We start from the raw sequence: 12,625 nt of genomic DNA, 5'->3' as shown, positions 1-12,625 counted from the left end.
TATATATATATATATATATATATATATATATATATATATACAAATGATGACTATTATCACTTTTCAGATTTAACATATTTGAAATGTATCTGTAATATTCCTTGGTAGTATGCTTGGCAATGTACATGTGCTTCAGAATATGTGCAGTGGCTTTAGCTAAATATTTGCCGTTGTGGACGGACAGAAACTGCAGTATGGTAGTGTTAGTGCTACTGGTACCTTGATATTATATGTGCAGTTGCATATCACTTTGCTGGACTGAAGTAGACTATCCACTTCCATCACATTAATGGAAACAAATTCTTACAATTCCTTAATATGTTTGTTACTATTATCCTAGTCAATAATAAAGGCTTAACTTGATATCGATACTTTGCATATTTTTTGTGTTCTTGACATTGTGGCTAAAAAAAAAAAAAAGAGACTTATCTTGCATTGTAAAGACCTTAATATTTTAAAGATGGGTTATTTCCAATAAAATTAAAGACAGATGAGTTATCACCTCTAGTCACAGATAGAAGTCATCGATAAATGTCCGAATATCTTAATAATATTCACATGATGTTCTTAGAATGCAATAAATGGAAGGTCTGCAACAATACATAAAACATTTACAATAGCTACACACTCAAAAATATTACACGTACGGTCAAATCAATAAACACTCAGTCTGAATAAACAACATTTTAACAAAAGTACAGTATCATACAACAACTACATATGTGAATAAAGCGACCAAGGTTAAAATAACACTTGAATTTCATTACAAAATAATTTTTATACATGATGTGAGATATACATTATTTATCTTACTTTTGGCATTTACAATTTTCGTCCCATTGACATACAGTATATTACAGCGAGGGATGGAGTTTTAGTCACAGTAAGGACAAGTGCATAGCAAAATAGAAAACCATTTAATTATTTTAAGGACATTTTAACGCAAATCATGACCAAGTGGTATTTCAAAAACAACATTGAACAAAATGATGTTTAAGGCAAATATTTCATCATTTAAAATTGGCATAGTCTGAGAAAATGTCCACAAAGTCTTGTACCACCCGGTAGCAGAAGTCGTATTGTTCCTGGGGAAAGAATTTAGAACCATCAGGGACAATTCTAAATAAGACTCCGATGAACTGACATGTTAAATGTTCAATGTTTTATATCTGTTTTGATCATTTTACTGTCAGCCAGAGCACCAAAGACACATTCTGATATTGTATTATCTATTACTGGCATTGGGACCGATAGATACATGGTCAATTATGATGTGTCACAAAACTACGTTAAAATATTGGATTCTTTGGAAATTAGAATAGGTTCAAAATATTTTTCAGAGGAAACGGTTTTGGTGTAACAAACGGTGATTTGTGTCAAAGTCCTCACCACGGTCTGGACCATATGTGGCCTCTGCATCCGTAAGCTCTTCACAGTCTGAAACACGTCCAGCAAGCCCTCAGCTTTGACCCGCTCCAGGATATTGCTCAGTGCAATGAACGTACCTGTTCGCCCTGCACCAGCACTAACACAACAGAACAATAAAGAAAAACAGTGACTTTGGGGTTTTGTGACTGTTGTAATGGGTTGTCCTGCCTAAAGAATGCTGAACAAACTATAAAAGTCCAAAGTGTTACCGAAAAAAAAAAAAGGGTTACCGAAGTACATTTAAAGTGGTATAAAAGTGTTACTTAGGTAAGAGTAAAGTGTAAAAGTGTTAGCAAAGTAATATATCCCACCACATGGTGATAAGGGTCAGAGTCTTAGCTACCTGCAGTGTACGATGATGGGATGGTTTCCTGACTGCTGTTGCTGTTTCTGCACCGAGGCGATGATGTCGATCATTCCTTTCCCCTCGGCTGGGATCCCGATCTCTGGCCAGCCGTGGAAGTGGAAGTGGCGGACCAGACGTGTCTGCTTATCCTGAAACATGGAAACCCAGGTTTGAAAAGATAATGTAGCTTTCAGGATGCTCATTTTAGCAATATGATAGGTTTGGACGGATAATTTAGCACTGGGAGCAAATTTTTGCAATTTGCTAGGTTTGGTAAAATAGCTTAGCGTTTGGGAGCTAATTTTAGCAATATGCTAGGTTTGGACGGATAATTTAGCATTGGGAGCAAATTTTCGCGATTTGCTAGGTTTGGTAAGATAGCTTAGCGTTTGGGAGCTAATTTTAGCAATTTGCTAGGTTTGGAAAGATAGTTTAGCGTTTCGAATGCAAATTCTAGCAATACGCTAGTTTCTCGTGACGACTGTAAACATCTAATTTGGTCGAGGGTTACAAGATTAGCAATATGATAGCATGACGAACACTGTATTGCTGTGATTATTCATAGACTCCTCTCTTGAGGTAAGACGAAGGTTAAGGCAAAAAAATCTCAATAAACTATTGCTTTAAGTCCCTCACCACCTCAGGGTATTTCCATGTTTAACTTACTGGGCCGTAGGTGAGTACCAGGTCCCGTAGACTGAAGGTGTCACAAACAGTGTCTCCCTTGATCTCTACAGTGTAGTTTCCATAGGTCACTGAGTCCTCTGTGGGCCAGTACTGGAAACACTTGTCCTGCAGGAGACACGGACAGGAGATTAACACAGAGTACTGGATAGAATAGTGATTACGTTACCGTCAAATAATAGAAGAAGAAGACATGTAAGAAGACATACAATATTACAATAACTCAAATCATGTAAGAACAGTAGCCTAGTACAATATTACAATAACTCAAATCATGTAAGAGGTCCTAGTTTCGGATCTTTTTTAGCAGTAGACAACTGAGGTGCAGTAGCAGTAAGTGAATACGGATTACCAGGACGTGTACTCAGAGCACGCGCGGACCAACTGGCAAGTGTCTTCCCCTGACAGAGTCTGTAATCCCAACATGTTTCAAGCAGACCACCATAGTCCCCGTGCCCAAGAAAGCGAAGGTAACCTGCCTAAATGACTACCGCCCCGTAGCACTCACGTCGGTAGCCATGAAGTGCTTTGAAAGGCTGGTCATGGCTCACATCAACACCATCGTCCCGGAAAACCCTAGACCCACTCCAATTCTACAATTCTACAGATGACGCAATCTCAATCGCAGTCCACATTGCCCTTTCCCACCTGGACAAAAGGAACACCTATGTGAGAATGCTATTCATTGACTACAGCTCAGTGTTCAACACCATAGTGCCCTCAAAGCTCATCACTAAGCTAAGGACCCTGGGACTAAACACCTCCTTCTGCAACTGGATCCTGGACTTCCTGACGGGCCGCCCCCAGGTGGTAAGAGTAGGCAACAACACATCTGCCACGCTGATCCTCAACACGGGGGCCCCTCAGGGGTGCGTGCTCAGTCCCCTCCTGTACTCCCTGTTCACTCTCACTCATGACTGGCGGCCAAGCACAACTCCAACACCATCATCAAGTTTGCTGACGACACAATAATGGTAGGTCTGATCACCAAGGAGGTCAGAGACCTGGCAGTGTGGTGTCAGGACAACAACCTCTCCCTCAATGTGAGCAAGACAAAGGAGCTGATCGTGGACTACAGGAAAAGGAGGGCCGAACAGGCCCCCATTTAACATCGACGGGGATGTAGTGGAGCGGGTCGAGAGTTTCAAGTTCATTGGTGTCCACATCACCAACAAACTATCATGGTCCAAAAACACCAAGACAGTCGTGAAGAGGGCACGACAACACCTTTTCCCCTCAGGAGACTGAAAATATTTGGTATGGGCTCTCAGATCCTCAAAAGGTTCTACAGCTGCACCAACGAGAGCATCCTGACCGGTTGCATCACCACCTGGTATGGCAACTGCTTGGCCTCCGACCGTAAGGCGCTACAGAGGGCAGTGCGTACGGCCTAGTACATCACTGGGGCCAATTTAGGATCCTTGAAAATCTATGTATGACTATAATAGCAATTGTGGCATCGTGTATAAATTATTCTATATTAGTTTGCATTTCCATTATCTTGAAATATTTGATATCCTGATAAATGTATTTTACGTGTACTTTTACACCCTGACAATTTTCTGTCCCCTCCCCACCTCCAGAAACTGACCAACATGCGGATAATGAAGGAGAACATGAGGATGGGAAATCTCCCTGCCAACATGAAGAAGAACAGAGTGCTCCAGATTATTCCATGTAAGGAACGCCGGAAAAAGTTACAACACACAAACTGAATCCCAGTCTGTTTCCCCAGTCCAGTGGCACTACGTTGCGTCATGCAGTATTGTTTAACGTGTGACAGATTGTGACCCACAGATTATATGTAGTGTTGTGGCGTCTCTCTTTATGTAGTGTTGTGGTGTCTCTCTTTATGTAGTGTTGTGGTGTCTCTCTTTATGTAGTGTTGTGGCGTCTCTCTTTATGTAGTGTTGTGGTGTCTCTCTTTATGTAGTGTTGTGGTGTCTCTCTTTATGTAGTGTTGTGGTGTCTCTCTTTATGTAGTGTTGTGGTGTCTCTCTTTATGTAGTGTTGTGGCGTCTCTCTTTATGTAGTGTTGTGGTGTCTCTCTTTATGTAGTGTTGTGGCGTCTCTCTTTATGTAGTGTTTTGTCCTCTCTCTATGTAGTGTTGTGGTGTCTCTCTTTATGTAGTGTTTTGTCCTCTCTCTATGTAGTGTTGTGGTGTCTCTCTTTATGTAGTGTTGTGGCGTCTCTCTTTATGTAGTGTTGTGGCGTCTCTCTTTATGTAGTGTTGTGGCGTCTCTCTTTATGTAGTGTTGTGGTGTCTCTCTTTATGTAGTGTTGTGGCGTCTCTCTTTATGTAGTGTTGTGGTGTCTCTCTTTATGTAGTGTTGTGGTGTCTCTCTTTATGTAGTGTTGTGGCGTCTCTCTTTATGTAGTGTTTTGTCCTCTCTCTATGTAGTGTTGTGGTGTCTCTCTTTATGTAGTGTTGTGGCGTCTCTCTTTATGTAGTGTTGTGGCGTCTCTCTTTATGTAGTGTTGTGGTGTCTCTCTTTATGTAGTGTTGTGGTGTCTCTCTTTATGTAGTGTTGTGGTGTCTCTCTTTATGTAGTGTTGTGGTGTCTCTCTTTATGTAGTGTTGTGGCGTCTCTCTTTATGTAGTGTTGTGGCGTCTCTCTTTATGTAGTGTTGTGGCGTCTCTCTTTATGTAGTGTTGTGGTGTCTCTCTTTATGTAGTGTTGTGGTGTCTCTCTTTATGTAGTGTTGTGGTGTCTCTCTTTATGTAGTGTTGTGGTGTCTCTCTTTATGTAGTGTTGTGGTGTCTCTCTTTATGTAGTGTTGTGGTGTCTCTCTTTATGTAGTGTTGTGGTGTCTCTCTTTATGTAGTGTTGTGGTGTCTCTCTTTATGTAGTGTTGTGGCGTCTCTCTTTATGTAGTGTTGTGGCGTCTCTCTTTATGTAGTGTTGTGGTGTCTCTCTTTATGTAGTGTTGTGGTGTCTCTCTTTATGTAGTGTTGTGGTGTCTCTCTTTATGTAGTGTTGTGGTGTCTCTCTTTATGTAGTGTTGTGGCGTCTCTCTTTATGTAGTGTTGTGGTGTCTCTCTTTATGTAGTGTTGTGGTGTCTCTCTTTATGTAGTGGTGTGGTGTCTCTCTTTATGTAGTGTTGTGGTGTCTCTCTCTATGTAGTGTTGTGGTGTCTCTCTTTATGTAGTGTTGTGGTGTCTCTCTTTATGTAGTGTTGTGGCGTCTCTCTTTATGTAGTGTTGTGGTGTCTCTCTTTATGTAGTGTTGTGGTGTCTCTCTTTATGTAGTGTTGTGGCGTCTCTCTTTATGTAGTGTTGTGGTGTCTCTCTTTATGTAGTGTTGTGGTGTCTCTCTTTATGTAGTGTTGTGGTGTCTCTCTTTATGTAGTGTTGTGGCGTCTCTCTAGTCGTGATGTGTGTTTTGTCCTATATTTTTATTTTTAATCCCAGCCCCCGTCCCCACAGGAGTCCTTTTGCCTTTTGGTAGGCCGTCATTGTAAATAAGAATTTGTAAATCTGATTTGCCTAGTCAAATAAAGGTTAAATATGCTATTTCTTTGATGAATATCCTTCCTACCTGCTCCCTCTCCTGTAGTTCAGTCAGCATGACGATGGAGTGACACTTCCACTCCCAGGCCATCCTCCAGTAGTCCTCCACCGTGTGAGACAAAGGACCCTGGGTCGCTATAAAGTAGTCCTTCTGCCTGTAGCCCTGAGGACCCCCCACCACAGCATACGGTACAGTCATTACCCCCCATGTTACAGACCCCCCACCACAGCATACGGTACAGTCATTACCCCCCATGTTACATCTTCTGCCTGTAGCCCTGAGGACCCCCCACCACAGCATACGGTACAGTCATTACCCCCATGTTACATCTTCTGCCTGTAGCCCTGAGGACCCCCCACCACAGCATACGGTACAGTCATTACCCCCCATGTTACATCTTCTGCCTGTAGCCCTGAGGACCCCCCACCACAGCATACGGTACAGTCATTACCCCCCATGTTACATCTTTCTGCCTGTAGCCCTGAGGACCCCCCACCACAGCATACGGTACAGTCATTACCCCCCATGTTACATCTTCTGCCTGTAGCCCTGAGGACCCCCCACCACAGCATACGGTACAGTCATTACCCCCCATGTTACATCTTCTGCCCGTAGCCCTGAGGACCCCCCACCACAGCATACGGTACAGTCATTACCCCCCATGTTACAGACCCCCCACCACAGCATACGGTACAGTCATTACCCCCCATGTTACATCTTCTGCCTGTAGCCCTGAGGACCCCCCACCACAGCATACGGTACAGTCATTACCCCCCATGTTACATCTTCTGCCTGTAGCCCTGAGGACCCCCCACCACAGCATACGGTACAGTCATTACCCCCCATGTTACATCGGTACAACTTCCTTGAAACTTTGCAGATTGCAGTGTATGAATATATACTTTAATATACTGCAAAAAAAAAAAAAAAAGAACTGAGAACAAATGTGACATTGATTCACATTTACTCATTGGTGTAGTAGTGAGTATTGTAATGTTTACTTACGTCTATAAAAGATGCGTTGATGTAGTCGGTAAACTCTTGGCCTCTTCTCATGGACACAATCACTCTGTTGAAGTCATCTGAAAAATAAATTCAAGATCAAAATCAAATATTAAAAACGGGAGATAACTACAAAGACAGTACATCGAGTATATCAATCACATAACATTGCAACTCTCCAAAATAAAACACGACCCCTCATCGTAACTGCAGAATTACGACATGGCTTGGCGTTGTAATTACGCTGTGTGGCGCCGTCTGTAGATTACGACCTGTGTGGCGCCGTTTTTAATTACGGCACATTGTGCCATATCTTAACCAAAAGATAAGTTCAGGCATTAATTCCGAGCCCTATGAACCCTGGTCCAAAGTAGTGCACTAAACAGAGAATAGGGTGCCCTTTGAGATGCAACCTAAAAAAGGCTTGTTCGGATCCCATTTCCCAAACACTATTTGCAAGCTCAGAGGCAAGGCAATGAAAAACGCATCACTCAACCCAAAGAACAGCAAAAAAAAAAAAAAAAAAAAAAGCGTTTTATCAGATAAAACCACAAGATGACCGGATAAACGATCTCTCAACGTCAGTCCCATGCAGGTTTAAATATATCAATACCAAATATGAAAAGGTACATATACAGTGGATTTCCTGGCTACTTCTGCATGAATGCAGTTTAGGTAAGAGAAACCAAGGGAATAAGAGATGTCATAATATCTCTCGTCTCGTTCTGAAAGGTTGACATGAACACAATATAATCTGTGGGTCACAATCTGTCACACGTTAAACAATACTGCATGACGCAACGTGGTGCCACTGGACTGGGGAAACAGACTGGGATTCAGTTTGTGTGTTGTAACTTTTCCGGCGTTCCTTACATGGAATAATCTGGAGCACTCTGTTCTTCTTCATGTTGGCAGGGAGATTTCCCATCCTCATGTTCTCCTTCATTATCCGCATGTTGGTCAGTTTCTGGAGGTGGGGAGGGGACAGAAAAGTGTCAGGGTGTAAAAGTACACGTAAAATACATTTATCAGGATATCAAATATGTCAAGATAATGGAAATGCTAACTAATATAGAATAATTTATACACGATGCCACAATTGCTATTATAGTCATACATAGATTTTCAAGGATCCTAAATTGCACGTAGCGAAGGGGCTATATATCTCATCTACTATAACCATGTCAGAGAGACAGGACCCCCGGCTCTCACTTTGAACTCCTCCTCCAGACCGACCCTGTCCAAGGGGGCGTGGGTGTTGTGGAGTTTGTGCAGGTGTCCTTCCAGAGATGACACGTCCAGCTCTGTGTCGCCGTAGAGGTAGTATTCCAACAGGGCCTGATAGATGAACGAGTACTGCATCTGGAGGCCACAGAGGAAGACAAAACACATAGTTAGAGCACTAGAAGAAGAAGAAGAAGAAGAAGAAGAAGAAGAAGAAGAAGAAGAAGAAGAAGATGATTAAGCTGAAGAAGAAGAAGAAGAAGAAGAAGAAGAAGATGATTAAGCTGAAGAAGAAGAAGAAGAAGAAGAAGATGATTAAGCTGAAGAAGAAGAAGAAGAAGAAGAAGAAGAAGAAGAAGAAGAAGAAGAAGAAGAAGAAGAAGAAGAAGAAGTGTGCTGTTCCACAGGGATAGATTCTTGGACCTCTATTTTTTCTAGTTTACATTACAAATACACATTTAGAACTTACTTTTGGACATATTGCTAGTCCTAGTACTAAGAGTAACATAGACTGATGCCTTGCAGGAAATAGTGTTGTGACCCTGCTGTTTATTTCACCCTACTCACGTCCGTCTGCACGAGCTGTGAGCGCTGGTCTCTTATCTTGGACACAAAACCAAAGACGTCAATCTTCTGCTCTTGGTGCATCATGTCAATCACGCCATCAATCACAATGAAGGTCCCTGTCCTTCCCACACCAGCACTGCAGAGACAAAGGACAGAGAAGGCCAAGGAATCAACTATTTAGTGTCTGAGAATATTAGAATGGTAGTTAGATCTCTCTCACTAAAGATAGGTGGGAATGTAACCTTGAGGTTACTATGTACACTAAAACAGTTGAAATGTCTGAAAGACTACATCCCAGTATAAGGTACCTGCAGTGGACCATGATGGGACCAGCGAAGGAGGGGTTGACCGTCTTGACTTTCTTGAGGAACTTGAGCATGCCGATGGGGGAGAAGGGCACCCCAAAATCAGGCCAGCTGGTGAAGTGGAGCTGGGTGACCAGCCTGGAGGGCTTGGTGCCGTCACTGGCCTGCTACAGGAGAGGACACACAGAGCAGACATACAGAGTCATTACTGTAAACCAGATACTACATTTACATTTACATTTTAGTCATTTAGCAGATGCTCTTATCCAGAGCGACTTACAGGAGCAATTAGGGTTAAGTGCCTTGCTTAAGGGCGCATCGAAAGATTTTTCACCTAGTCGGCTCGGGGATTAGAACCAGCGACCTTTCGGTTACTGGCACAACGCTCTTACCCACTAAGCTACCTGCCGCCTACTACATAGAGTCATTACTGTAAACCAGATACTACATAGAGAATCATTACTATAAACCAGATACTACATAGAGAGTCATTACTATAAACCAGATACTACATAGAGAATCATTAATATAAACCAGATACTACATAGAGTCATTACTATAAACCAGATACTACACAGAGAATCATTACTATAAACCAGATACTACATAGAGTCATTACTGTAAACCAGATACTACATAGGTAGTCATTACTATAAACCAGATACTACATAGGTAGTCATTACTATAAACCAGATACTACATAGAGAGTCATTACTATAAACCAGATACTACATAGAGAGTCATTACTATAAACCAGATACTACATAGAGAATCATTAATATAAACAGATACTACATAGAGTCATTACTATAAACCAGATACTACATAGAGAATCATTACTATAAACCAGATACTACATAGAGAGTCATTACTATAAACCAGATACTACATAGGTAGTCATTACTATAAACCAGATACTACATAGGTAGTCATTACTATAAACCAGATACTACATAGGTAGTCATTACTATAAACCAGATACTACATAGAGAGTCATTACTATAAACCAGATACTACATAGAGTCATTACTATAAACCAGATACTACATAGAGAGTCATTACTATAAACCAGATACTACATAGAGTCATTACTATAAACCAAATACTACATAGAGTCATTACTATAAACCAAATACTACATAGTCATTACTATAAACCAGATACTACATAGAGTCATTACTGTAAACCAGATACTACATACAGAGTCATTACTATAAACCAGATACTACATAGAGTCATTACTATAAACCAGATACTACATAGAGTCATTACTATAAACCAGATACTACATAGAGAGTCATTACTATAAACCAGATACTACATAGAGAGTCATTACTATAAACCAGATACTACATAGAGAGTCATTACTATAATAATAATAATAATAATATGCCATTTAGCAGACGCTTTTATCCAAAGCGACTTACAGTCATGCGTGCATACATTTTTTTTTTTTTTTTTTGTGTATGGGTGGTCCCGGGGATCGAACCCACTACCTTGGCGTTACGTTACAAGCGCCGTGCTCTACCAGCTGAGCTACAGAGGACCACTATAAACCAGATACTACATAGAGTCATTACTGTAAACCAGATACTACATAGAGTCATTACTATAAACCAGATACTACATAGAGTCATTACTGTAAACCAGATACTACATAGAGAGTCATTACTATAAACCAGATACTACATAGAGAGTCATTACTATAAACCAGATACTACATAGAGTCATTACTGTAAACCAGATACTACATAGAGTCATTACTATAAACCAGATACTACATAGAGTCATTACTGTAAACCAGATACTACATAGAGTCATTACTGTAAACCAGATACTACATAGAGTCATTACTATAAACCAGATACTACATAGAGTCATTACTGTAAACCAGATACTACATAGAGTCATTACTATAAACCAGATACTACATAGAGTCATTACTATAAACCAGATACTACATAGAGTCATTACTATAAACCAGATACTACATAGAGTCATTACTGTAAACCAGATACTACATAGATAGTCATTACTATAAACCAGATACTACATAGAGTCATTACTATAAACCAAATACTACATAGAGTCATTACTATAAACCAGATACTACATAGAGAGTCATTTCTATAAACCAGATACTACATAGAGTCATTACTATAAACCAAATACTACATAGAGTCATTACTATAAACCAAATACTACATAGTCATTACTATAAACCAGATACTACATAGAGAGTCATTACTATAAACCAGATACTACATAGGTAGTCATTACTATAAACCAGATACTACATAGAGTCATTACTATAAACCAGATACTACATAGAGTCATTACTATAAACCAGATACTACATAGAGAGTCATTACTATAAACCAGATACTACATAGAGTCATTACTATAAACCAGATACTACATAGAGTCATTACTATAAACCAGATACTACATAGAGTCATTACTGTAAACCAGATACTACATAGAGTCATTACTATAAACCAGATACTACATAGAGAATCATTACTATAAACCAGATACTACATAGAGTCATTACTATAAATCAGATACTACATAGAGTCATTACTATAAACCAGATACTACATAGAGTCATTACTATAAACCAGATACTACATAGAGTCATTACTATAAACCAGATACTACATAGAGTCATTACTATAAACCAGATACTACATAGGTAGTCATTACTGTAAACCAGATACTACATAGAGTCATTACTATAAACCAGATACTACATAGAGTCATTACTGTAAACCAGATACTACATAGAGAGTCATTACTATAAACCAGATACTACATAGAGAGTCATTACTATAAACCAGATACTACATAGAGTCATTACTGTAAACCAGATACTACATAGAGTCATTACTATAAACCAGATACTACATAGAGTCATTACTGTAAACCAGATACTACATAGAGTCATTACTGTAAACCAGATACTACATAGAGTCATTACTATAAACCAGATACTACATAGAGAGTCATTACTATAAACCAGATACTACATAGAGTCATTACTATAAACCAGATTCTACATAGAGTCATTACTATAAACCAGATACTACATAGAGAGTCATTTCTATAAACCAGATACTACATAGAGAGTCATTACTATAAACCAGATTCTACATAGAGTCATTACTATAAACCAGATACTACATAGGTAGTCATTTCTATAAACCAGATACTACATAGAGAGTCATTACTATAAACCAGATACTACATAGAGTCATTACTATAAACCAGATACTACATAGAGAGTCATTACTATAAACCAGATACTACCTCTGTGGAAAGGGTTCTGCATGGAACCAAAAAGGGTTCTACCTGAAACCAAAAAGGGTTCTTCAAAGGGTTCTCCTATGAGGACAGCCATTAGGTTGTAGATAACAGCTTTTTTTTCTAAGAGTGTAAGCTAGCATAATGTCATCCAGGCAAGTAAAAATGGTGGTACTAGCTACTAGCCCGGCTGGCCTGTGCCAAACCACGGACAACCACTGAGTAGCGTGAGCTCGGGGACATGGAACAGAC

The 12,625-nt window shown here is 40.0% G+C and overlaps 1 protein-coding gene across 1 annotated transcript in view; it reads right to left on the bottom strand.

Moving 5' to 3' along the window:
- Positions 1-671: 671 nt before the first annotated feature.
- LOC311118323 (receptor-type tyrosine-protein phosphatase epsilon-like) overlaps positions 672-12,625 on the bottom strand; it is a 26,235-nt gene continuing 14,281 nt past the window's right edge. The window contains exons 7-16 of the mRNA XM_084193134.1: positions 9,074-9,237; positions 8,766-8,901; positions 8,187-8,336; positions 7,848-7,941; positions 6,978-7,054; positions 6,000-6,134; positions 2,441-2,566; positions 1,772-1,923; positions 1,390-1,525; positions 672-1,085 (exon numbers count right to left, since the gene is read on the bottom strand). Coding sequence (XP_084049260.1) covers positions 1,011-1,085; positions 1,390-1,525; positions 1,772-1,923; positions 2,441-2,566; positions 6,000-6,134; positions 6,978-7,054; positions 7,848-7,941; positions 8,187-8,336; positions 8,766-8,901; positions 9,074-9,237 — 1,245 coding nt within the window. The 3' untranslated portion in view covers positions 672-1,010. The remainder of the gene's footprint in view (positions 1,086-1,389; positions 1,526-1,771; positions 1,924-2,440; positions 2,567-5,999; positions 6,135-6,977; positions 7,055-7,847; positions 7,942-8,186; positions 8,337-8,765; positions 8,902-9,073; positions 9,238-12,625) is intronic.

Source organism: Coregonus lavaretus, assembly GCF_964263955.1.
Source record: "Coregonus lavaretus genome assembly, contig: HAP1_SCAFFOLD_4422, whole genome shotgun sequence".
In the NCBI taxonomy this organism is placed as follows: domain Eukaryota; kingdom Metazoa; phylum Chordata; class Actinopteri; order Salmoniformes; family Salmonidae; genus Coregonus; species Coregonus lavaretus.
Note: the sequence above shows the minus strand (reverse complement) of the source record. Positions and strands in the feature narration are given on the sequence as shown.